General features: G+C 57.8%; 4 protein-coding genes across 4 annotated transcripts; 1 reads left to right on the top strand and 3 right to left on the bottom strand.

The window, feature by feature from the left end:
* Nucleotides 1-2,277: 2,277 nt before the first annotated feature.
* Nucleotides 2,278-3,714, bottom strand: HRG_06766 (centromere DNA-binding protein complex CBF3 subunit; the record flags this gene model as incomplete). The annotated part of the gene is made up of 6 exons (XM_044865237.1): nt 2,278-2,355; nt 2,417-2,556; nt 2,630-2,715; nt 3,214-3,224; nt 3,301-3,531; nt 3,592-3,714. The coding sequence occupies 6 exons, from the start codon at nt 3,712-3,714 to the stop codon at nt 2,278-2,280; spliced, it is 669 nt and encodes a 222-aa protein (XP_044720177.1).
* Nucleotides 3,715-4,612: 898 nt separating this feature from the next.
* On the top strand, nt 4,613-6,024 carry HRG_06765 (centromere DNA-binding protein complex CBF3 subunit; the record flags this gene model as incomplete). The annotated part of the gene is made up of 4 exons (XM_044865236.1): nt 4,613-4,948; nt 5,207-5,413; nt 5,481-5,835; nt 5,915-6,024. 4 exons carry the CDS (start codon nt 4,613-4,615, stop codon nt 6,022-6,024), a joined length of 1,008 nt encoding a protein of 335 aa, XP_044720176.1.
* A 2,274-nt stretch (nt 6,025-8,298) lies between these two features.
* Nucleotides 8,299-10,428, bottom strand: HRG_06764 (STE like transcription factor domain-containing protein; the record flags this gene model as incomplete). Its single annotated transcript, XM_044865235.1, has 5 exons — nt 8,299-8,380; nt 8,441-8,524; nt 8,589-10,088; nt 10,152-10,251; nt 10,311-10,428. The coding sequence occupies 5 exons, from the start codon at nt 10,426-10,428 to the stop codon at nt 8,299-8,301; spliced, it is 1,884 nt and encodes a 627-aa protein (XP_044720175.1).
* A 1,925-nt stretch (nt 10,429-12,353) lies between these two features.
* HRG_06763 (PIF1-like helicase domain-containing protein) lies at nt 12,354-17,303 on the bottom strand (the record flags this gene model as incomplete). Its single annotated transcript, XM_044865234.1, has 14 exons — nt 12,354-12,666; nt 12,732-13,168; nt 13,376-13,663; nt 13,731-13,892; nt 13,958-14,276; nt 14,338-14,429; nt 14,626-14,790; nt 14,843-15,124; nt 15,168-15,209; nt 15,256-15,393; nt 15,480-15,966; nt 16,161-16,303; nt 16,356-17,175; nt 17,233-17,303. The coding sequence occupies 14 exons, from the start codon at nt 17,301-17,303 to the stop codon at nt 12,354-12,356; spliced, it is 3,759 nt and encodes a 1,252-aa protein (XP_044720174.1).
* Between the last annotated feature and the right edge of the window lie 8,574 nt (nt 17,304-25,877).

Raw genomic sequence — 25,877 nt, 5'->3', positions numbered from 1 at the left:
ACTACGACGTTAGAGAGCAGTGGCCAGTGTTAAAAGACGAGTTGATCATTACATGCTTGTCCTTGCCGTGGCATCTTCGTCCATATCTCTCAGGCTTTCACTCGCATATCTCTTCAGTTTTAAAATACTGCGCCACACCTTGCACTTTAGTGTTTAGGGCTGTGGTGCAAGGCGTACAATCAGCCGAAGGCTGCGAGTCTGGCTACCAGTCAAGCAGTCACCGAACAATCAGTACAGTATCTGCAATCATACATTCATCCTGTACGGATTTTGAGTGAGAACCCGTCGTTTGCGAAGTTGCTGATCCCTCATTTTCATCCTAATTCCTTCCGGCGGCGACGCATAAGTCAGGTGATTGCGGTCAAGCGGGGCATCCAGCATCAGACCCTGCAGCGTTTTCACACGCGAGACGGCCACGTAGCTCAAACCGGTCTGAAAGTCACGGCAGGACAGATCCGTCACGATCATGTCTTCGGTGATGCTCTGCGACTTGTGAACTGTAATGGCGTAGCATACGATCAGGGGAAACTGCGTACGAGTGCAGAGTGTGGCTCCGACGAGGAAGTCCCTGTCTACTGGCAGAATCGGGACAATCTTCCTGCCATCTGCGGTGATCAGGAATACCGGCCCCGTGTACTTGTGTGCATTATAAAATGTCACTGTTCACGAGCTTCATGGTGTTTTTGATACTCCGTATAGGGTGGCAAGATTGCTGAAACGGCGGGCGTATCAGGCACTCACTGTTAGGGTCGTTATACCAAGTGGATGTCACAGGTCCGGCTTTGGTGGGCGGTCAGCGGATTACCCCGCAGATTACCGCCGATTACCCGCTTGCCCTTGACATCACCTCTGCCGGGTTGATGTCATCTTCGGAGCGCCATAAAGCGCGAAAGCCGGGACCGACGACGACAAAACCAGTTCGACTGGATAGCCTGCGTTTGTGCGATCAGAATGCACCCTGTCTAAGGTCCTACATCCTGTCGGTTGCGAGGTTGCGGTGATTTGAAGCATTTTCTAGCCTTGACGCGCTGGAGCTACAGCGGCGCTTAGCGGATGCATACCCTGTCTACAGGCCACTACCGCTGACTGTAGCGACGCAGCCCCTGACGGCCTGGGGGCACTTTCGCCGCCAAGGTCCTCGTCATTCTATCAGACGGGTGTTCAAAATCACTGCGCCATCGACTTTTCGCTACCACCGACGTTGAATTGCCCCGACGCACGTTTGTGTCCCTTTTTCGCCTTGCCTGTCCTTTCGGATGGCCTTGAACAACTTATCCAAAGAGCTGGGTCCACGTTCTTCGTCCATTTGCCTCGCCACGATATCTTCAGTTAAGCCGTCCGACTGGGCCCGCCTCCGAACCTCATCGACGATGATCTTGCGCGTGGAAAAGTAATTCTTCTCTGCAGATGGCCGCCATCGAGCACCCCAGTCTCGCTCAAGAGAATCCACAGAAGGCATTTCGCCCCAGCCCTGCCGCCAGAGACGCAGCAGCTCCTGTACAGATTTGACAGAACGGGGAGCTTGAAGCTCGGAGGTTCGCGCGGCCCAGGCGGCTCGCCATGCGCTCTTCCCTGGGGCTTGCCCTGGCCCGCTTGCACCATTCCCTGCTGCTGCTCTAGAGAGCGGAGCGTATGTCGGACCGCCCGCTTGCGAAGGGCCTATCTCGGACCTGAGGACCGTCTCTCGTGGAGCGCGGCGCCTCTGTTGATGAGCTCCCGCGATCTCCGCATGTTGACCTGCAGCACCTTGGCCGGGGCTGAAGGTGACGGTGTAGGTGGCCTGCGCAAACTCATCCAACTTTGTGCATAGTTCGTAAGAAGCCCCAAAGGTCTAGATGTCTTCGCTCAGCTAACTGCTCGGCTGCGACCTGTTGAGTCAGTACTGTGCGCAGCTTCTCCGCAACCACCGGGATCGCTTTTGAATGACCGTGGTATGGCTGTCTTCGTGGTCCCGTGTGCATGTGTCTTGAACTTTGCTGGCGAACGCTTCAAACTCGGGGCAAGAGAAGACCGGATCCTGAAAGATAGGATGGTCGGGGTAGGACTCGCGAAGGAAGACAGCGTCCTGCAGGAGCACCTCTCGAAGCCACTCCAGGAGTTCCAAGAAGGCGGCGGCCATGTTCTGCTCCACCCGAGATCTGAGAAAGGGCTACTGTGGGCCTCTTTCCATTTGTCGAGTTGAGGCCAGACCTGCACGAGTAGCACCACAGGCGGCCTCACGGTGGCCCGGGCACGAAATAAGACCCCGACCATTCAGGGTCAAAGTCGGCCACGGCCTCATGAATTCGAAAGGCAGGAAGTCAGATAGCAGCCGGTCATTTGGTCTCCGTTATTCCAACGACCGGCTCGGCGGATCTGTATAGTTCAGGTCAGCCCAGGCCAGGGGTTGGCGGCTTGCCTAGGGCAGATGACATGCCTGGCCTTCATCCACTCCGGCCATGTCGGCGTTTTGCGTCGCCGCCACTCTAGGCGCGTGGCTGACCTTGGAGACCTTGATGCCGGCCTTCTTGTAGAACCTGGACGTCCATTCTCGGGCAGTCTGGCCCGACAACGGAGCTGTATATTCGGTGAGTGAAAGGGTCGATGCACCTCTGAGTTATGGGATTCCGGTGAATGCCATCACGCTTACCTTGAGGCTCCTTCGCCGATCGGCGGAGCACCTTCGTTTCATACCAGTCTTCGCTTCTTTGGAAGACGGAAACCTTTCCGCCTTTTCTACCTGCCAGCGCCAGAAAAGCCAGAACGCGAGGGCGCCGATGAGACAAGATCGCGGATCTCGATGCCGCAAAGCAGATCCATACTCCATGCGGCCGTGCTGGTTGGTCTTCCCACAGTTCATCACGACAACCAGCGCCTTTGTGGTATACCCTGGGCCTTGAAGCCCTCGTTGGGTAAGTCCAGGGAAAGCAGTCTGCCAACTCCATCGGCAGGCGGTTGCCCGACCCGCGCAGCATGGGGTTCCCGGGCGGAAAGGCCACCTGCGCTCTCAGGGCGCCTTCCGGCTCCAAGTCGTTGCAAGAATGCTGCGTTTGAGCGCCTTCAGTGCCACTCCCTGTGGCCGGGCCGCAGGATTGACTCCCGGCTCTTCTGCTCGTCGTAAAGCTTCTGTATGGCCGAGACGTAGCCCCGTACAGTATTATACTGTAGTTTGAGCGTGGACTCATACAACTCCAAGTCGGAGTCTGACTCGTATTCGCTACCTCCGACGCCTACAACGATGGTATCTGCTGGGGAAGCTGGGTGTTAGTATGATGGGCTGGCTCAGTCCGACGACCACATCCCGTGATCAACATCTGTTACCTGATGGTGCTCTGCGTCTTTCACGGCCCTCTTGGCTTCCTGAGCCTCGAGGTGTCGTTTTCTTTCATCGGCGACCCTCTTTCCTTTCTTTGGAGGACGTGATGCCACTACCTCCTTCATGAAGAGCAAGAGCTTTCCTTCATCGACCAGGTCTCCCGGTAGCTGTTGGCCCTGTGGTACCGAGGCCGGCCAAACGTCCGGGATCGCAGGCCAGTTGGCTTGACACCACTCCTGTGAGGCGGTCAATGCATGGATCTACATGAAGATTGCAGGGCGCGCATGCGGGCTTGCCTTCCATTCTTCCTGCTTGGGACGATAATTTCGCTTCGTATTCTTCGGCTGGGTGTTCTCCAGATCTAACAGGTAGTGCTCAATGGCCGCCCTGACCCGGGGATCCTCTATCGCGTTCGACATGGTGCAGGCGGTCGCCGTCGCGACGGTGGCAATGGAGGGGGTGGAGGGGGGGGGAGGAGGGAGGTGGAGCGCAACGCGCGTGAGCGAGACCGAAATCGAAGGTCTCGCGCAGGGCCCCGCGGGCGTGGACCTTCGATTTTGCCGTCCGATGGCGGTAATCCGACTAAGAAAACGCCAGCCCCGCAGGGCCGGGAACGACATGGTTTTGCGTGGGGCGGGGCGGTAATCCGATTACCGGATGACCGGTCAGCCGGCCCCGGGACCTGTGACACCATGCGCATCCATACGTGTGTGTCGGTGGACCAGGGTAGCCCTGTTAGGGAGGGACCCGGAGAAGGGATTCCTGGCCCATGTAGCAGGAACGCATGAGGACTTCCTGAGTAAGGAAGGCAACCCCTTTATGCGTGGGCACAGCCACGTATGCGTGGGTAGAGCCCATTACTCAGGAGGTCCCCAGAAGTCCCTAAGACCTCCTGTATAAATAGCCCCTTCAGACTGCCCCTTTAGACATAGAACATGCATCTTGAACCTTCGTGTGTGACCCCCTTCTTATTCCGATGTGTATTGGCATAACGTTCCACCAACAGTGTGTAAGTGGTTTGCGAGCCGGATACCATTTTACGACTGGTGCGGCAAACTGGCAATTAGACTGGCAGAAGGATGACCGTGCGGGCCCGCTGCTAGTCCGCAGTACATACTCTCATGCTGACCTGAAGTATCCGGATGACCAGGGGGCTGGGCGCCTAAACCCAAAAGAAAATGACAGGGAGTTTTGCAACAGTGACCCCTATCGCCCACCGTACAGGGGCAGGGGCAGGGAGTCGCGCAAAGCCGTCGAGCGTACGAGTGGACCAACGCATCCGGCAGAACGCGATAAACGACGCGGAGCTACGCGCCAATGCGCAGACGATCCTCTCTGCGATCCACGAGTCTCGGCCAAGGAATACGACCTCGGCGTACGCACCGAAGCAAGAGGAATTCGAGCAATTCTGCCGCCACAAACAGTACTGTGACGGCGCTACGGTCACAGAGGAGGCTCCTCCTCTTCCTCGTCGAGGAGGTGGCCGGTCGGCCCTTGAAGGTCAGGAGCCGCAAGGCCGCCACTGATACTCCGCAGGACGAGACCCGCCTGGCCTGGCGGTCGGTCCGAACTTATGTCACCGCAATCACGGATCTTTACCGGACGCAGAAGGCCCTCGGAATGAATACGCACCCGTCGCCGCGCGAGGACAACGTACGAGTACCTCAAGTCCCTACAGCGCCGGGACGCCCAACGAGACAGGGAGAACTATGCCGATAAAGGCCGCGATACTCTGCTCGATGGTTACTCGAGTCCGAGTTCGAACGAGTATGCCACGAGCTGTGGGCCCACAGCGGCACATCGCCCGAGTGTCATTTTCGGACCCTCGTGGATCTCCTCTTTGGCCATTATCTTCTCACCCGTGGCGGCGATCGTCGGGCTGCAGAGATCTCAGACCTATTCACCTTTGAGTTTGCCGGGGAGGGCTCGACCCGGTGCATGCCGCTCATCTTTACGACACGAGCCGGCAAGCAGAACCAGCACGGCCGCCTCGAGACCGCCGGCGCGTATCGGAATAGGAACCCGCTAATCTGCATCTTGGGTGGCCTCTCGTTCTACCTCTTGTATCGTTGGGATCTCGGTAGTGAGCCGTTTCGATTTCAGCAGGCGGTCCTCGTGGTACGACATCCGGCTAATCAAGGGTAACGGCACCGGCCGGACGGCGGCTTTCTCGTACAACTCACAGCGCGAGTGGGTTGTCAAGGCCTTCGCCTACGCCGGCGTCACGTCGCAGAAGAAGACGCATGTCGGCCGCAGCTCGGGGGCGAGGACGGCTGAACTAAAGGGGATTAGCGAAGACCAGATCCGTCGCGCGGGTCGTTGGAACCAGGAGCAGATGGTCGGCTGTTACCTGAACTCGTTGCCTCGCAAGTTCATGCGTACGATGGCCGGGCACCCGCCGCAGGCCGGATGCTTCGAGATACGCCGTGCCGGCGTGACGCCGCCGGAGGTCCTGCTCTCGATGATCTGGCCCGAGCTGGACCGTTGGCGAGGCCGGTTCGGTCCCGGTACCGAGCAGGAGAACGACCTGGCAGCGATGGGTTCGACGAACCTCATCTTCTATTTACGGGAGGTTGTCTTGCAGGATTCCGTTGTCCTGATGAAGAAATACCCCGGCAGCCCCGTTTGGAACCACCCGGTCTTCCGGCATCCGGCCTACGCCCCGTTCGCGCACCAGCTATCGGACTTCATCCTTGAAGAGGAGCGTCCAAGCCAGCTTGCAGTCCTAGTCCAGGCGATGCCGGTCCTCGCGGACTATCTTAAATCCATCGACGCGCGGAACGAAGCAAGGACGATCCAGCTTAAAACAGAGCTAAGCGAGCAGCTTCGAGCCACCGAAGAACGTCTTGCGGTAGCCCAGTCGTCCCTTTTTCGAATGGTTTCAACTTCAAGTTACGGCCGCGACGACCACCACTGCCACCACGGCCCCGGCCGTGGTTGATGTCGTTGGGCAGGAGGACGAGGAGATGGAAGCCGATTCGTCTCGGCTCAGTCGAGCATTGTTGATAGCCGTGCCACGAGCCCGACGGCGACAGATACGATCACGGTTAAGACAGAGCCACGGCCACGGTATCAGATGTGCCGAGCAGTAAAAATGGTCGAGGCGCTCTGGAGCGAGTGGACGGTTGGCCTTCGAGGCGGGCCAGCCATTGCCGACCTCGACGGTAGATGGGGAAGCCGGTGGCGCGCCGGGCGACAAAATGAATTGCAGTGGTATTCGTTACGGCTCGAGGTTATAAGGGAGATTCGCAAGGTGGCGAAGGCCCACAGGTGTAGCGAGGAGGCCGCGATGCACATTGTCAACTTACAACAGCAGCAAACCGGCTGCTCGCTGGACTTATTTTGCAAACAGCTCCGAGCCAACAGAAAGGCAAAAGTTGTACAACTAAAGAGGTAGAAATACACTATTTTTGTTTCCCCTCCCCCTCGTAATTTGACGAGCTCGTCGAGCCTTGAGAGCCCTTCAAGACGCGGCGTTCCGGGCGGCGGTCGGCCGTCCGGCCGACCGTGGACAAGGGTGGATATTGGAAGCCGCTGAGGGCACGGACGCTAAACGCTCAGCCGCTGAATCAGCCACCAAAACCCCGCTGTGGATATCCTATTGATGTCGACTGATGGCAACTTGGCGGGCGTGTGCCCTTGCATGGCCTGGACTATCCTCTGGCCGAATGCCCCGACCAAAAAACCTCCTAGGGGTCCGAGTGCGAGGCTGTAGTGGAGGTAGGCGTAGCGGAGGCGGGGCAGGACGAGGCTGCAGAACAGGCAGAGCAGGCAGAGCTGAAGGTGTCTGTGTAGCTGTAGGCTTACGCGCCGTTGGACTCTGCACATCCACGCTTGCATGTCGTTCGTGGATCGCTGAAAGGCCTCGAGTAGCTGCCATTAAGCGTTGAGCCTAGGTGAAGGAAGATTAGCAGACAAATTGGGGGAAAGGAGGCAAAGGAGAAACGCACACCACGATTATAAACCTGACGACAGGGGAGACATTTTCTAGTGCGCCTAGACGGGTCAATCAGATGAATGAATTGATCGTCTTGCTTGAACTGGTGGCATTGAATGCAAAGACGATCGGGAAGGGTATTGGGTAGATCTGAAAGGGCCCCCGTGGGAGGAGGATCCCTCGGAGGAGACGGAGACGGCATATAGATGTCATATAGGCAACTTTCTGGATGATTAATTTACCAGATTTCGAAAGGAGGACTAACGTCAAAGGAACCAATGCCAAAGGATTCGAAAAGAAGTTCAATGTCAATAGGATATCCACGGTCGGCCGGACGGCCGACAGCCCTCGGATACCAATTGCTTTTAAATCTACCCACGGCAACATCAAATCTTTACGCTAGACATGATTCTCGCTTCCATTATCACCGTTGCAGCCACACATGTATATCCTAGAGGGAAATCCCCCGCTGGTATTGCTGGCCGACACTGATCGCCCTTTTTGACTGGAATCAAGTAAATGTACATGCGACGCGTCCCGTCCCGACCAGACGCCAGATCTCGTCTGTCTTGCTCAGTGACTGAGGGCCATCTTGTCGCCTCTCCAGTCATCCGCGCGAGTTCCCGTCGGCAGGGCTGCTCCCCTTTTCTTCTTGTTTGCTGTAGTGCAGACGCTCCAGTATAGTAAACAACGCCATAGTGACATGATGGATAGGACAAAGGAAAGCAAAGGTGGCAAGTCGACTTCAAAGGCAAAAATTCGAAATCCGCTCGGCGTGCGAGCTTCATGTCTGCAGAATGTCGCAGCAGAGAAGAGAAAGCAGAGGGCCGCGGGGAAACAAACGCCCCTCAAGCAAAATGTCGTTATATCACGCCGTTGATGGCGGCCGGCTGGCTGATTGTCATGGGCATGCTCAGCGTTTGCAGGCTGTTGAACCCTGGCCCATGTTGCCTGTCGGCGTCGGCCGTTCGAACCCATGGCAACATCGCCCGCCTGGCTCATGGGGCCGGGGACGTAGGCCAGTTCTGAGGTTGGAGACGCTTCCTCGAGGGAGCCGAGTTGGTCCTCACCGGACAATTCCTCTTCCTCTTCGGCCGACATGTTCATCGAGCTCTCCACCGTCCTGATGGCTGTGCGTACGCTTGTGTCTGTGAGCATCGGCGGTTAGCATGGGCTGAAACTTCTCGAGAGCAAGACCTGAGACGTACTGGGCAAGATTGTCCGATCTCGAGAAAGCCTTGCTGCAATGTGGGCAGATGTAGGGCTTTTCTTGCGTGTGTGTTCTCACGTGTCTAAAGCTTTACAGTCAGATCATGGCGACATTGATGCACGTGGGCCCGAGGCCAGTCGACTTACCGCTTCAGGTGCTCTAAACGCTTGAAAAGACGGCCGCAGGTTGGAATGGGGCACGAGTGAGACTTGTGAGGGTAGGGGCCAAGTTCCATGACCATGGCCGAGCGAGCCCGACGAGCCACGCCGTTGGGGTTAGACACGGTCCGACGGTGGCCCTTGAGGGAGCCGTCGCCGTAGTCCTCAGAGGGCACTTGCGAGTAGTCATGTTGAAGGGCCATTGGGTTGAGCGCCGGGCTGCCGTCCACAGTGGAGAGCGGAGTGCCATGTCGAGACATGTCTACCACGTCCTTGTGCTGCTGGCTAGCTAGGGAGGCACCAGAGGCGCTGTACGACAAGCCAGGCGGCGAGTTATCAGCCGACTCGTCACCCTCCGGGACCGGGCCCACCGAGGCTGACACAGACCTCCTCAGGTCCGAGGGTCGGTGGGCGGTCGTGTTGGCAACTGGTGGAGCGCCCATCGCCGACATCGACGGGGGAATGGACGAGCGCCTCCTTCTCTGCTTGTACGTGGGCGAGCCCTCGATGACCGAGTAGACGTTGTTGGTGCCGTAGGGCCGAGAGAATTGAGATCCGGCCATTTTGAAAGGAGGGAGCTGGGCCACCCCGTTGAGGCCGTTCATACCCGGGACGTGGTCTGGAATGGCCGAGTAGAGACCAGTCTCCTCGTTTGCAATGTACGCGGGTTCGCCGGCCATGCCCAGGGCTTGCTGGGGAGGGGTAATGGGCTCAAAGGAGATGTCCCGGTTGCTGTAGTCCTCGTACTGCGACGAGACGAAGGACGGGGCGGGGGAGTACTCGAGGCCGTAGGCGGGCATCGAGGCGTGGCGCTGGTGCCCGTGGGACATCGGGACGCCGTTTTGGTTGTACTGGGTGCGAGCGAAGTCAGGATCCCTCTTGACCGGCTGGACCTGTTGGATCACGGCGGACGTCATGGGCATCGAGTCGTACGATACCATGCCGTCCATGCCCTCGCCCAAAGGGGCCATTGGCTGCGGCATCATGTTTGGGGGGGGCATGGGGTCCATGTTCCGCATGACTGGGGACGTGCTAGGTCCCTGGGAGAAGGAGGGCTGCTGCGCGCTAAAGGAGGACGAGTTGGCTTGTTGCGTCTTGGTCAACTGCTCGTACAGCGACTGCGAAGAGTCGTATTGAAACGACATGGCGGGCTCGCTGACGGCGACGGTGGTGGCCTCTTGGTCCATCTTCTCTCGCTTCAAGTCACGTTCGAGTGCGTCCAGGAAGAGGCGGTCGTGAGGCACGCTGTACCAGTAAAAGACCTTTTGCTTCTTCTGGGTTCGAATGCAGTTGTTCTTGTAGAGAAAGTCGAGAAACGCGCTTTTGGGCTCTTCGAGCGAGGCATCGGTGCCAGACTTGAGGTTTCGCAGATCGGAAAAGATGCCCTCCTCGAACTTCTTTGAGTTCCTGACCGGCCGGCCAAAGGCCTGAAATCTGAAGGAGAGACATCGCACAATATCGGTGCCCGAAATATGAAAGAGATTGTTCCTGGAACGTCATTGTCAGTCGCTTGGACCCACGCGCTCCTAGGTATGTCTTGGTATCGCCTACCATAAGACGCAAGAGACGTATTCACCGGTTGGTTGGAGGAACCGGCGGATGTACTGATCTGGTTGCCAATCGACAGGCGCAGAGATGAGGAAGTATTTCACTGGGCCTCGGGTCAGCCCGCGGTATGCACAGACAGTGACACGCCGCTGCAGCACTTACGATTATCGACCTGCTGGAGCGCGACCTGCGCATCGTGCGGCAACGCCTGCTGCGCTTCGGTGCTCAGCATGAAGGTTTCGGGCTTCTGAGGCGCCATGGCACCGTGAGGCGGATACATGGTGCGCTTCGTCCGCCGAGGGTGGCACAAGAGGCGTAACCCCGGGAGCGAGTTGGGCTAACGGGGGCACAAGAGGCTCATCGTGAGGAGCGGGTCACGGAGTGTCCGGTTGACAGTCTGCCGAAAGTAAGACGAAAGTATCCTGGCAGGTGGACGAGAAGAGGTGGGCGCGGCGCGTCAGGCAGAGGGTTGAAGGAATCGTGGGAGGCGCTGCCTGGTGGGAGTAGAATTTGACGAGTGTATTCGAGACCAGCCCGGATAGGGAGACAAGAGGCCCAACAGTCGCACGGGGCGAAGCGAGATCCCACGACTGCTTCAAGCGAGCGATGGGATAGAGACGGGGTGATGGTCGATCGGCCGTCGTCGAGACGTTGGCTGACGAATCGGTCGAGGGACGTTTTGAGACTGGCGCGGAGCGCAAGGCTTCACCGGACCGAAGCGGATTAAAAGGTAACAAGGATGGATGAAGAAAGGTAGGTACAGGCGAAGCCGAAGAAAAAAATCAAACCGAAGTCGCCGAGCGCGAGGATGTTGGCGACCCGTCAAACAGCCAGCTGGATTTGGTGCGAGGCGAAGGGCGAGCGACGACGAGGGGGGGGGCGGGTGCGAAGGACGACGTGTCTCGCAAAGGAAAGGAAACAAAATGGAGAGCAACGTGCGGCTCTTGGGAGGGAGAGGGGGGGGAGGGAGGAAACAGAGAGGGAGAGGTTCAGATTCGAGGGCTGGGGTTTAATGAGAGAAGGCGGGAGGCGCCTGTGCTCGCTTGCTCGGGATGGGAAGCTAACCCGGGAGCCAGATGGAATAGCAGCCTGAGAGGTAGGTTGTATAGTGGTGGTAAAGGGAGAAGAGCGCGTTCGGGAAAGCAGGGGAGGGGGAGGGAGCTGGAGGTGTGCCTCCGTTCAGCTGGGCAGGGGCTGGAGGGGCTTGATTCCGGTGGGGCCGCAGCTCATGGTCGGCTGCTCTGGCCACGGATCTCATTTTCAAATTCCACCACGGCGACGCCGCGACGGCCTTTTCCACCCGTTCCTCGACACGTTTCAGGAGGGCCTCTATCGCACTAGACAATTGACGCCCCAATTGTTTCGGTATGTGACAGCCTCGATTCGTGATTCAGCCGCAGGCTGACTTTACATTAATCCGAATAAGTTTTCCCAATGCCTTGAGGAACGAATGCCTTGAGTGAGGAACGAAAGGCCTTCTAACGTGCCCCGCAGACCCCGCCCTCTCCCCCAAAAAGTTCTCCGCCCCTTGATTGGTCCCTTGTGATTGGTCCCTCCTTGCCTCCCTCCTCGTTGGTCGCTGCCCTTCCCCCGGCTTCTGTTGCCTTTTCGCGTGCCTTATCCCACCACTAGGCGCCTCCCACCCTGTCTGCCGCCTGCCGACTCTTCCCGCCTGCCGAACTCTTCATCGCGTCACCTAGCGCGGCCGCCTTGACTCTTCAGCATCACCGTCCAGCCAGCGCAACGCCTCCTCAACGGTCCTCTCGCTCAGTACCTCGAGCCTGGCCTGTGCGGCAGTCATCTCCTCGGGGACCCGGTTGCCCACCAAGTCTCTGTCCCGCACCTTGGACACGAGCATGATGCCGTCTAGAGTTCGGCAGCGCGATAGCTGCACGTACAGGCCGTACGGGTCGCATTGCGAGGCACCACCGTTCCATCCATCTTCGTCGTCCGTGTCCTCGCAGCTCGAGGGCCACGCGCTCCAGCGTTTTGCCCTGCACCTTGTAGTCCGTGCACGCGAACGCTGCTGCGCACGGCAAACCCTTTCGGCTGACGTCGTTGCGTTGCCACGGCCTTTTTCGCTGGCACTGTATCTTAACGGTCATGGGTGTCAACAAGATCGTGCCCGGCGGCATCCCGACGAAGTGGAGATATCTCGTCGTCTCCGATTCGAGAATGATCCCCGCCGGCGGCCGAAGTGGATCGTCATATCGGCCGAGATCCGATGCCCCGGTACGCCTTGTCGACAATGACCTCCACCGCCGAGTAGCTCGCGCCGTTCACTAGCTTCAGCCCCTGGTGGGTGTTGTGGTTCACGACGATGGGCATCCCGGCCACGAACATGAAGACGGCCGGCACCGGGATCGCGCTATCGTCGCCCTGGTTGAGTATCATGATCGCCTCTTCCTCCGTCGGCAGCTCCTCCTTCCACTTGTGCTCGGAGATGAAAATGCGCATCGTCGACCGCTGCTGGACCCGGAACGCCAGGCTCGCCTCCATGTTCAGGTTCCACCGATTCCTATTGAGCGGCGTCACCACGGTGATGCCCGTCTCCCAAGGGATCCGCCTTCCTCCCGGTAGCACCTTGAGTTGAGGAGGTTTAGATCCGTCCGATCCTGCACGCCTAGACGGATCCGCTTCAGCAGCCTCTGCAGCTCCGGGTCGCCGGCGGCGCGCATCTGCTCGTCCAGCATGACGACCGTCGTGAACCTCTTCCACAGTGCGTGCGCTTTGTCGTGCTGGTGACGCTGCTCGGCCTTGAACGAGTTGTCTACGTCCCACGAGATGGCCGCGCTAGGCAGGACGATCGACCTCTCTTGGACCGGCCGGAACTGCTGAAAATCTCCGCAGAAGAGGACGATGGGGATCCCCCCGAAATCTTGCCGCGATCCGCGAAGCCGGCGAAGCCGCTCGTTCACGGCGTGCAGCGTCCGCGCCCCGAGCATGCTCACCTCGTCGATGACGAGCACATCCTTCTCCTGCCAATCCATTCGAGACTGGCCGTGGATGAACCGCTCCGCCTGTTTCGGCAGCCGCACCCGTCAAGGTCTTTGACCATGTTCGCGCCCCGCCCTTGGTCTTTAGTGAACCCGCAGGCGGAGTGGATCGTGATGCCGTTGATCCGCGCCGCCGCAGTCCCCGACGTCGCCGTGATCAGCAGACGATTCGAAAGGCTCTTTTACTGAACAGCTCGACGAGTGCCTCGATGATTCGCGACTTGCCGGTACCGCCCTCGCCACCGACGAACTGGCGCAGCTGGCAGGCATCGCCCCGTCGGTCTGCTGCATCAAATCGAGCTGGCGGCATATTATCAGAAAAGCGATGGACTGCCTCTTGTTCAGCGTCAGCCGTGTTGCCAACACCTTGCCCGCCGCGAGGAAGGAGGTTGATGGGCCAAACTGAACGTCCATTCCCGCCCCTGCGTCGATAGCGGTCTCGTCGGAGTCGGCCATCGTCATTTCGATCTCGTCCTCCCGAAACCGGTCATCACCCTTCGCAACGCTGCGCGGCGATCGCTTTCCCAGGCGGCGGGCGTGCTTTGTATCCTTGGATCATCCTCTCCCTCTCCTTCGAGGCACTTACCTGCTGCGACTTGATAGCCTTGACCTGATCCTGCGGCGGTAGTGCGGCCCCGGAAAATACCCGCCCTGGCATGCTTAACCGCCTCTCCCCTCGTTCGATCAGCGCCGTGGCCTCGAGCTCGGCCGTCGAGCGCAGCGCCGATTGCTGAAACCGACAGAGCTGCTGTATCATTGCCATGAGCTCCGGCGACTTGGCCGTCACCTGATTCGCTCCCACTGCACTCGGACGACGTCGATGAGCCGCGTTGCGTCTCCGATGCTGTTGGGCTGATATGTCGCTGCAGACTCCGCGCCCGCCTCGCCTGCTCCACCCTCCTCGACGTGTGCGACCGTCGGGTCACCATCGCCGGACGAGGCTGCCCATTGCTTGGCGTCGCGTTTTGCGTCTTCGGCGGATCGTCGAAGCAGCTGCACGTTGTCGACGAGACATGATATTCTCGGGGCCATAGCGTCTCGAGCCCGCGCCCAGATGCTGTTGATCTCACCTGTTCCTTCGCCCAGGAAGGACTCCCACGGCACGAACAGCGCAAGATGCTGCACGGCTGCCCTTCAGGGGGTGGGTTAGCCTCTCCGATAATGCCCGCTGACAGAGCAGTTGCCATACACACCTCCGGTAGCACGACTCGTCATCGTAGGTGAAGTCCTTGCTCAGGTAGCCGTCGAGGCAGACGGTAGCGTGCTTGCCCGGCCGCCTGAGCACCTGAACCCAGCGTCGTCCCGGCGCCCATCCATCCTCGAAAGACATCTCCCCAAGCCGCCCAGCTCTCGTCGTTGCCGATGCGTTTCAGTCTGACGATCGATATGTAGTCATACAGGCATAGGCCTTTCAGCAGCTCTCCCCGGTGCTGGTACGCCTCGACGTGGGAGATTCTCAGGCCTTCTTCTTCGACGACGACCGACTCATCCAAGGTGTCATCCGTAGCCGCAGCGCCACTGGCTTCTCGGAGATGCCGCCATCGCCGAAAGACTTCCCAGTACAGCAGAGAACAGTTCAGGTACGCCCACGCGCTGCTGTCGGTGAACTCGGCCGGATATCCGAGAAGGTGAGCGACGACCTCGACCTGTGATAGCGGACGCTCCGTGAACACGCGGTTCGCCACTCTCATCAGGAACTGTCGCGTCCTGTTCCTTGACAGGGTCATCGGTGGCAGCGTCTCCGCCACCGTCCCGCCCTCCGTTGGCCGTGCCATCACCTGTTGAGGCGGCCAGGAGCTCGGCCGCGGCCGCCACACGCTTCCACACCGGGTCCTCCACCTTGGTCGCGTAGTTCGTGACATAATAGATGAGGGCCATTGTCTTGCGCTGCGTCGCAATGAAGGAAATATCATGGTTGTGCCGGAGCCCGACAGCAATAGCCTCGTTCCATCGATTGACCATGCTGTGTGTCCTCCGGATCTGCAGCACCCCGTCTGCCGTGAGGGCGGTCTTGTCGACTAACCTCCATGGCGCCTTGAACCGGCAGAGGTCCCTTTCCGCCCTCCTTTGCCCAAGGAATACTTCACACAGGTCGGGCTATGCGTGTGCACCTGCGTCGCGCCGGCACAGAAGTTGGCCTCCTCGATAAACGCGGCCGAGAACTGCGCGGCGTTGTCCAGCAGGGAACCAATACCGCCCGTCACAGATCGCTCCGCTTGCACGGCGCAAAAACTTTCCTGGTCCAGATCCTGCCTTGCACGTCAACCCGGCCCCACTTGGCCATCAGAAGAGTACTTCAGGCTCCCGGTGGCACATCTTAGGTAGGCATTCTTACCTCTGAGAAGACGCTATCGATGTATCGGACGATTCGCTCGCGATACGCCGCCTGATCCTCCCCGTGGATGTCGGCAAGCATCGAGCTGAGATGCGCGTTCCCGTGCAGCCAGAGCAAGCCGTGAACATGAAGCGCCCCTCGTTCGTTCGTCTCCACGGCGCCATAGTACTTGCCGATGCGCCCGAATACCGACTCTTCACCGACCTTCACGTAATGATCGAAGAACAGCTTCATCTCGCGGTGGAAGAACACGGCCGAGCTCATGGGATCCGATATCGCCAGCCGTGCCCGCTTATACGCATCCCCAAGGCCTTCTAAGAACTCCTCGGCCGCGTCGGGATCGCGTGTGCGGTATGCCGCCAGTCGCAGCTTCACCGGGTTCGTAATGTCGTTCGGGTTGATGGTGAACCAGATGGCCGGCACGCCATATCCGACGATGAGCGACTGGATTTTCCGCCGCATATTGAGACGGACCTCTCGACATGGGCTGCCGGTGGCCGTAAAGCGAGAGGCTCCTGAGAAGCTCCTTCACGTCACCATCGGTCGTCTTACCCGAGCTCTCCAACTCGACCCTCGCCGCCGCTAGCCTTTCTGTGGTCATCGAACGCACGATGCGCTCTACCTTGCGGAAGTTCTTCCTCCCACACTCAACATGCTGACCCGGCGGTTCCTCGACCGCACCCCATGTTGAAGACGAGAAATGCGAAGATGTGGTGCAGTGCAAATCGACCACCATGGCGCCGGAGCACGATCTCGGCCCACGCCTGAAGGTTCAAGCTTCGAGACGATACGGGGTCTCCGCGGCCGCCTCTGCCTCGACAGCCCTGCCTCGCAAGTTGGCCGTGACCTTCCCGCGTCGACCATGGTCTCTTCAACCAGCCTTGGTCCCCCAACGCCAAATGGGAACAGGGTCGGGAACGTCCTGGCAAAGAAGGACGCCTCAAAGGAATCGGTAAACTCACCCCCCCGCGAAACCCGGATGTATGGCTCACAACCACCGTCGCCACGCCCCCGAACCCCCCCGGCTAGGGACCCGACCCACGCTCTCGGGCCCGCACGGCCGTCGTCGGCACCTTCACCAACAGCGTCACAGGCAAACTGCAGCTTCTCCACGTCCGCGACGTCTGGCGGTCCGTCGAGCGCGAACATGCCAGAAGACGTCACCTCGTTGATCGCTGGAACGTTCTGGTCGGGGCAGGCGTCACTTCCATCGCGAACCGCGCCTTCTCCGTTGGGCCCGTGACCTTCACCCTGGCCGCCGGCTTCTTGTCCTTGGTTGAGCAGGGCGAAGAGCTCCTCGATCTCCACCGGCCCCTCCTCGTCCACGGCGCGTTCCGTGGGCGGCACAACGTGCGCCGTCCGCGCTTTCTCCCACCCAGACGGCTCGTTCCGCTCCATACGATCGCACACCGACGACGGTACCCCGTGTATCGAGTCTCCCCAGCTCTCCATCTCCGCCGCGTCGATCTCGATCTCGGCGTAGTGGGGGTTGTTCCGCTTCAGCCAGACAAGGGCCCTCTCGACCACCCGCCGCCTCACCGACAAGAGACTCGACAGGTCACTCGGTGCCGGCTTCTCCGCGCCCTGCCACGAGATGTGGATCTCGTCCAGTGCTTGCAAAAGGGGGTGCGGGAGCACTTTGGTGGCCAGCTCCTGCACATTGTTCGGAAACACTGTGATGTGGCCCCTGACATGCCTCGGATACTTCACGCTCTGCCTCTGCCCGCCCGGAATGCTATATCTCGTGACAAACCCGTAACATGAGTTCAGCGAGATGAGCTTCTCTTCGACCGGCGTCAGTCCCTTGAGCTCATCGGGGAACATGTGCTCGCAGCCAAGGCGACTGTGAAGGTGGATCGCCGGCGACAGGCTCCTGCGCGCCAGGCATCGGCCACACTCGGCGCACACCGACACGGACTCGCCCTCAGGAAAGCAACTCCGGCATGAAAATGGTGAGCGGCCGCCCTTTGGTACGCAACTTGACAGCCAATGATCCCATGTAATCTCCCTCAACTCTCCTCTCGTACACTTGCGGTAGCACACCATGCAGGTCCGTATCGGCAACGTGCTCGCATCGTGGAACGCCTGATAGAAGTCTCGCACCGTCGACACCTTCCTCTCGAGCGGTATTGGCGTGCACCACGTCTGATCGTTAGACAATCTCTCCTTCAAGGCAAAGTCTTCCTCCAAAAAAGCGCAGCACACTCGCCAGGTCTTCGGCCTGCAGCTCCCGTCTCCTATGCCTTCCGATTCCACTTCGGACCTGTTTTATCGGGCGCCCATCCCGGCTAGGAAGACGGGCTCTCTTCTCCCGCCTCCGGGACTGCCTCTGTCCGCGCAGCGAGCCGTCCGCTGCCTCTGCTGCGCCATCGTCCACACCCACCTGTGCCCTTGGCCGCCGAACCGGTCCCCGACGGAGCTTGGGCAAACCCCATGCAATCGATGCTGCAAATTGCGCCGTTCGTCTTAGGTCTTGGAAAGTCGTATCCTTGGGCTGGATAGGTCGGAGCGTCGGTCCCTTTTCGAACGAACACCCGGGACACCGCCGGTCGCCGCCTTATCTCCCTGCCCGTCACCTTCAGGACCCTCTCCTGGGGCAAAACGGCCGATGAAGGGCGGACTGTCAGAGCCCACTGCCCCTGGTCTCCACGTTCTGTAGGCAACACGAACCTCGGAAGCGGACTCGGTGACTGACGTTGCGCGGAATTTCCGCTGCTGACCAAATTACGGGACTTCCGTGCTCTGCTTGACCGCAAACCGCCTCGCGGCGGTCTTCTCGGCAGTGACTTTGCGATCGCCTCTGCATGCTTTCTCCATGCGGTTTCTTCGACCGCAGACTGCTTAGGCTGAATCAGCCGGAACGTTAATGCTTCATTCGCCACTGATCTGTATCTCCCGAACCGCCCCAACCTTGTCTCCCGTGCTCCGTGCCCTTCTCGGAGTTGCCCTGTATCATCTCCGCACCCCGAAACAGGCACTCCCCCGTTCCTACCCTCTTCTCCATCCTCGACTGACAACGAACAGGCTCCACGGTGAGCGGCCGCCTCGCCTAGCTTCCCTGCAGGACTGTCCGCCATGCTACTGCCTCCTCGACGTCGACTAGCGTGGATTGGCAACAGGCTAGAAAGTTTTGGCTCCGGAGCACTTCCACTTGGATAATCTCGCTTCTTGGCGTACACTATTTCTTTCCGAGTGGGAAGCTTCCTAACGATCACTACTCTCATGGCCGTGGCATTTCTTCCCTTATAATGCTTGCCTATGGTACCGAAGCGATGCAATACTACTACCCTTTGTAATCCCCATTTACCCTCCCTATGTGCGTCCACCGTCCCGACCCTCGGCTGGTCTCCACGTGCGACCTGCTACCCCAGCTTTGCCAAAGGCGGCCCTTCCATCGCCGTGCTCTCTTTTGCACTCCAGCGAATCCTGGCTACTGCCGACCTCCGGCACATGGGGTGGCCGCGCCAACCGCCCGCCGCACACTTCCAACCATACTCTCCGGCCCTTCCAACGCCGTCCCACCCACCTTGCGCATCAGTTGCTCCATCAATATCTGCCACTCCACCTAGTCGAGCAACAGCCAAAGGCTGCCGGCGATAACATGTCCACGGTGTCCTCGTGCAACCGGACTACCCGGCTAGGTTTGCTCCCTCGCCACCACCAACGTCGCATCAACGGCCTTCATGCTAAAGCGACAGCCAGGATCCCCCTGCCTGTCCTCTTGTAGTCGCTAGCCACCGGAGTCTCGACTTGCAAACCCTCTTGGAGAGTTCTCGTGACCAACTCGCATCCTCCTCCTCAGGTCGTCCCCTATATCCGACTTCACCGTGTCCCAATAGTGGACTCGACACGGTCGGCACCCGCCTCGCTCAGCCGCACGCAATGCCCATCCAACTACCGACGACCGTCAAAAAGGACCCTGCAATACTACCATAACCTCTTTCTTTCCTTCACTCTCATTCGTTATTGTCGCCTTTGCTATCTACTCCATGCAACGATGACACCGAAGGGTACTGCTGGACTTTCTTTCTCCGCAGACTTACCCACACTAACCTTACTGTTCGCCGACCTCCAACTTCTCGCGACATAGCCATCACCCCTACTCAACTTCCAACCCCGGCTCCTACTTCACTCACGACCATAGAACCAGATGGTCGAGACTGTTCAAGAACCTCGCCAGCTCATTCCCGCATACCCCCGCTTCTGATCTATCACCTAGGTAGCATTCTCTGACTCTTAAGTCTCCCCGACCCTAGCCGCGAGCCCTCTTTCGAGCAGCAAGAAAACCTGCTTTATAGGATGCCCACCTCCACTCTGCGTAACCCCTCATTTACACTTCCACGGTGACTACATCTGCCATGTTCTCACGATGTCGGCCTCCCAGCTCAACGTCGATACCTCGTCCTCCCCGCGGCAACCTCTTGACAGCCAGAAAAATGCTGGCGCCGACATGTCCATGATGGCCTTTGTCCAGCCCGGCTGCCCGGCTAGGTTCGCCTACCAGAATGAGCATCGTGTCAAAGGGCTCAACGCAGAAACCCTAGCGAGGTCTTCCTTCCCACGCCCTCATGGCTGTCGACTCCGGAGTATGCAGCAATCCGGTCAGATACTGGCAATCCATCGACCTGCATCTTCTTCAGCCTTAATATTTCCATATACAACCAACAGATAATCTCCTCGGAATGGACCGAGCAATGGTTCTTCATGGTCGGCCGTGTTCATCCCTTTGCCCTGACGTGGGAAATCGAGCGACGTGATGGCTTGGAGTCGGACGATGATAACATCACAGAATACACCGTCCCCGCGCTTATAGTCCGCGATCACAGCTACCAACCGTGAGTCTATGCTCCAAATCTCTCTGTCGCCACTGCCCTCCCTGACGATATCCATAGAATTGTCACTCGCACCCTCAGCTCGGTGGATACTTTCCCAACGATACAACCCATTGTCTCCTTCACGGGACCTGTCATCGGCTCCGGCCGCGACCTCCTGCATGGAAACTCGGCTGCGGCCCTTGACGACACCCAGCTGAGCTGCTGCGGCTTTGTCCAGCTCTCCACCTTTATTTGTCCTGGGATTCCCGGCAAAACCCCCTTCAAGGGCTTTCACCCTTCCAAGTTTTCGTCATCTTCCCATTCACGCTAATCCTTGGACCTCCCTATGCAAGAAGATGACCGAGAGGCGCGACAGCCAGTTCCAGTCGAACGCTCTCTTCACCTGTACGGGCAAAATCGCCGGCTTACTGGATCACCAGATCATGAAACATGCCCCGGCTTTCGACCAAGACTATATCTTCATCGTCGTCCCCGACACGTGGACTTTCCACGACAAGGCCATGTCCGACCAGGCTTCTGCAACACAACTACTGCCGACGACACCCAAGAGCGCGGTCGGCAATCCCTCGGACTATAGCGTTGCGTTGGCCAGGTTTACCTCTACGAAGAAACCCAAGGCCGCCCAAAGCCCCGCCTCCCCCACGCCGCATGCTTCTGGCCCAGTCGATCCCTTATGCTGGCATCAAGTCGGTCATTGCCCGATCCTACCAAACCCCAACCAAGAGACCGCGACTTTCTCCCGAAACTTCCACCATAATCACCGACTGTGACGGTCAAGACTCCCCCAAATCCGATACCTCCTCCTTTCTGTCCCCGGAAGACCCCGCAGAGTCAGAAACGGACACCGAACAGGTCAATCACCAAGACACATCCGCCTCTGGCTCTATCAGACCTCCCGCGTCGATATCTTCCCGACCACTGCGCGCCCGACGTCCGCCCAAGAATATTCTCTAAACTTTAAAGCATCAAACGAAACAATACAACATGACAACATGTCTCATCATCCTCAAAATCAACTGCCAAAGGCTCGAATAGCACATTCTCTTCTCTTCTTGTTCTCCTTTTCATGAAGACGATCAAGTCAAAACTTCCCCAATATACTCCTTATTCTGTTTATACCTACGACTTATACCGGTAGCACATGTAAATTTTCCGAGCCTTCCACTCGCCCAGACATGCATTACCCACTCACATCTCTCTTCAACCCTGCCGTCTCTCCACGCCCTTTGAGTTTGCGCCTTTAAACAAAATCTCCCTCCAGCGGCCTAGCCTGCCTCCCCGACGCTCTGTCTCGGTTTCACTCACGATAATGCTCTACGTCTCTCGCCGTGTCTCGTATCTCGACCTCACTCTTCTTCCTGTCTCCTATCTACTGTCGCCAACTCTCTCTCTCTCTTCTGTAGCCAACTCTTCTCCGGTTCTCTTGTCGCCAAATTTCGTTCCGAAAGGCTTCTTTGCGCGAGCCGCGGCTGGCGAGCCTTCCTCTCGTATGAGGGTTTGGTGCAGACAGGGATCAATAAGTTTCTTGGGCTCTGATTGGTCCCAAATTTGTATGGACGGGAGGAGCAACTGGACGACGGCTCTTAAAAAGTGGGACCCCCCTGCTTCACATGGAAACTTCATTCACGCAACGCCTTTTTCACGTCTTGCTTCAGAGCCAACAATCTGCACACGCACCCAGTTTCCCCTGATCGTATGCTACGCCATTACTATCCACAAGTCGCAAAGCATCACCGAAGACATGATCGTGACAGATCTGTCCTGCCGTGACTTTCAGACCGGTTTGAGCTACGTGGCCGTCTCGCGTGTGAAAACGCTGCAGGGTCTGATGCTGGATGCCCCGTTTGACCGCAATCATCTGACTTATGCGTCGCCGCCGGAAGGAATTAAGATGAAGATGAGGGATCAGCAACTTCGCAAACGACAGATTCTCACCCAGAATCCGTACAAGATAGGTCACGGGTCTACGTAACTCCACTTGATGCTACCCGCGACAAGAACGACACTTTCCAAGGCACAGATGAATGTATGACTGTACATACTGACATACTGTACTGATTGTTCGGTGACTGCTGGACTGGTAGCCAGACTCGCAGCCTTCGGCTGATGATGATGATGTTTATTTCGCCATTGACGATAGTCAGAGGCACTGCGTCAGACTCGCTAAGCCTAATCTAGAGTTGTCCAATACTCGGTTCCGAGCCCAAGGAATTCGTCCCGATCTAATGCCTAAATTTCTCTTACATCCTTCAATCCGTCTCTTGCTCATTTGACCTGTCCCTTTCCAATTCTGGAGCCTGTCTGATGAGGTACAGACCACTCTCCTCCGCCGCATTTGACGAAGAGTCCACCTGCCTTTAGCCGTCCGGTGTAGCTAACCTACCAGCTGTGGGGCAACCACAGGTATAGGTAGAGGGTTTGTGCTGAAAAGAAAAGGTTAAGACAGAGGATGTATGTTAGTAAGGTGTCGGTCGTAACTTGGCGAGTTCCCGGCGATACACCGGGCACCCAGGATCTGTAGCTTTGTGTGCTCCTTTTCCACCGCACGCTGCACACTTAAAAACGTCGGAGGTGCAGGTCGACGCAGAATGGCCCGGTTGGCCGCACTGTCCACAGATCGGAGTTGGCGCCTTGCAGCGATAATGCAAGTGTCCGTAGAGGTGGCAGCGGTAGCATCTCGCTGGTTGAAGTCCCTGAACGAATGGTCGCGTGTATGCACACTCGCCATTCGCCATCTCAACCGTTCGTTTGGCAAGCAACCTGTCCACCTCCTCTTTCTTATCCAGATGTACCACCAGAGAGCGGTACTCCTTGTCGACAGACGCTGTCCCGAGCCATCGCATCTTGTGCACTTTCACCCCGTTCATCCGCCCAAAGACGGCGCATCCGATATCATCCGTCGCAACCCCACAATGGGCTCTATCAACCCGTAGAGGTACCACTGCTCCCCATATAGCGTTCCCTTGTCGAAGTGTGTCCTCATCCAGGTGTCGTTCTGTCGTACTTTATCGACGTCCGACTCTCGAAAGAGAAGCCGAAAACGCCCGTTTCCCTTAGAATTGACGCCCAGACAGGTCACACCCAACTTCTCAAGGGCAGCGTTCGCGCGCCGACGAATAGTCCCGGCATTGCCGTCCTTCACATCGCTGTCTAGGACCCGACTCACGTCCAACCCAATGCCTGGCAGTGGTCCTGGGAACGGAGAGGGTGGTGGCGAAGGTGGCAGGTGCTGTTGCTGTTGCTGATGAGGTGCACTTGGAGTGGCGGACTCCAGAGGGCCAGCGACTGTACGCCTTGCACCACAGCCCTAAACACTAAAGGTGCAAGGTGTGGCGCAGTATTTTACTTGTGGCGTTGGGTTGAGTGGCGATGTCGCCACCCAGGCAGCCTAGATGACGATGTCATCTAGAAGGTTCGAATCCATCACTAATATGGCATTACAAACTGCCACGACCTAAAATATGGGCCAACCGTGTGAATAGGGGAATCAGACTGTTGGAGGCTGATATACTCTGTGTGACAGCCCTGGTCGACTCGTTGGCGGGCAAGGGTTCTGCCATGTCACGAACCTCTGATGAGTGCTCACCGGCAGTACTCCGTAGCGACATCAAGGATCATCTCTGTCCCCAGAGTCCTGAGCGAGGATCTAGACCCCAGCGAAAAACAGGAGCGTAAACACAGCTGAGAGCCGCCATGTAGCCATTACTCGGAGGTTCAATACGCTGCTAACTATGTCCGTCGCAAAGTACATGATTCAAGATGACACACTCTCAGCAGGTTCAGATTGACCGTCCAAGTCAGACTTGGACAGCCGACGACCAGGAGGAGGGCTTATGGCGCCGCGCGGGCTTCTGATTCGGGCCCGCGCTTGTTCTCAGCGTTGGGACTGACGTAGGCGAACGAGGAGCTACATGCAATATAGCAGCGGGCACATCTACCCGTTGGCGGGGCCTCTGGCAGCCAGCTAAGGGGCCCCGCCAACGGGTACACCAAGTTCGTTCCTGCGACGTGCCAAACGTGTGTGGGGTGTACAGAACCACATTATGGAGCACTAAGGGCACTTTTGAGTCAGGGAGATACCCGTGTTCACTTGCGCGCCTATTTAAGTGGGCACGCAAGACAGCTAACTCTCTTTTGTTACCTTCATAGAACAGACTTTTACACACCCTCAATTCAAGCCAATCGAGCCCCTTTTACGCGCCAGGTGCTGCGGGCCCTCAAATGTGGTGTGGATGCGACATGTTGGCCAGTGCCTTCGTAAGCCAACTTGGGGCCCCTTCCCCTACCCAATTACGAAGGCACTAGCCAACGGGTACCGGTACTCGGGGGGTTGACTAAGGGACTTAGGCCCCCCCTCTCCAAGAGGGGGGGCCTAAGTCCCTTAGTCAACCCCCCGAGTACTCGTCCAAATCGAATTTTCCAGACCGGCCAAGGTTATGCCCAACATAATTTAGACTTAAACTTGCAGGGTGTATTGCAAGGGTCTTTCCATACAAGGTACATCTTGTCCATAATGGGAAGTATGGAAAGACCCTTGCAATACAGTATGGAAAACCACCGTGCCAAGGCACTTCAGCTCAAAAGCTTGCTGAAGGCTTATTCACATGCATAAAAAGCGCCATGCCTCCTTTTCATCCTCTCCATCAACATCTACAATCAGTATCGTACACCTTCTTTCAGCGAATAGCCTTGCTCCTCGACTTTCTCCTAGCGCCCTGTCCTCTACTTCGGCAACATACACTTTACATCTACCTACACAGGACGTCACGAGGCTTCAAGGACCGCAACAGCCGCAGCAAGTGACTTGGCACGACGCGCTACACTCTGAAGCCTCTCCCTCTCCACAACACCAAGACTCTCGGCGGACAGATCCGGCAATATGGTCAGGGACTACTACTTCGAAAACCCCTTGGTGCAGGCTGAAGACGAGTCTGTTGACTTCTTCGACCATCCGCAGTCTACATGCAAATCCAAAATATCCTCTTTCCTATCCGCACTCTCGCCACGGAAGCGACAGGAAAAAGAAACCATGCAGTGCATCCACATCTCGGCGCCAATCATGACGGCGATGCCGACATCGACGCCGCCAAAGTCGCGGCCGATGAGCCCCAGACAAAATCAAGACAACTTGATCCAAGAGAGGCCACGGTTCGATGCCATCGAATCGCGGAAGCGCGTCGAGTCTTCCAAGGACGTGTGGGAAGCGGACGAGGATGACGAATGTTGGGGCTGAAACATGGCTTGTTTTTCGCTTTAGAGCCGGTTCCCGAGGCTGCTTATAGACATGGGACAGGATGCAATCGAACGCCGAAGACGCGAGGCTCTCCACAAAAGATGGACGAGGCATTCAAGAGAGACGGGTATGGAATTATTCACACGATATAGAACGAGACAAATAGACGTTACGAGTTATACATTACAGCGATGTGATCGTCCGTCCACCCGTTAGGTGAAGGTAAAATACTTCGAACACCCATTAAGTTGCCAAGGCAAGGGGCTTAACGGCTGAATATCCAGCCCGAAGGGTGAATATCGTATACCTGCAATTCACTTTCCTAGGGGG

This window comes from Hirsutella rhossiliensis (genome assembly GCF_020360975.1).
Source record: "Hirsutella rhossiliensis strain HR02 chromosome Unknown scaffold00006, whole genome shotgun sequence".
In the NCBI taxonomy this organism is placed as follows: Eukaryota; Fungi; Ascomycota; class Sordariomycetes; order Hypocreales; family Ophiocordycipitaceae; genus Hirsutella; species Hirsutella rhossiliensis.
This window is presented reverse-complemented; position numbering and strand designations above follow the sequence as displayed.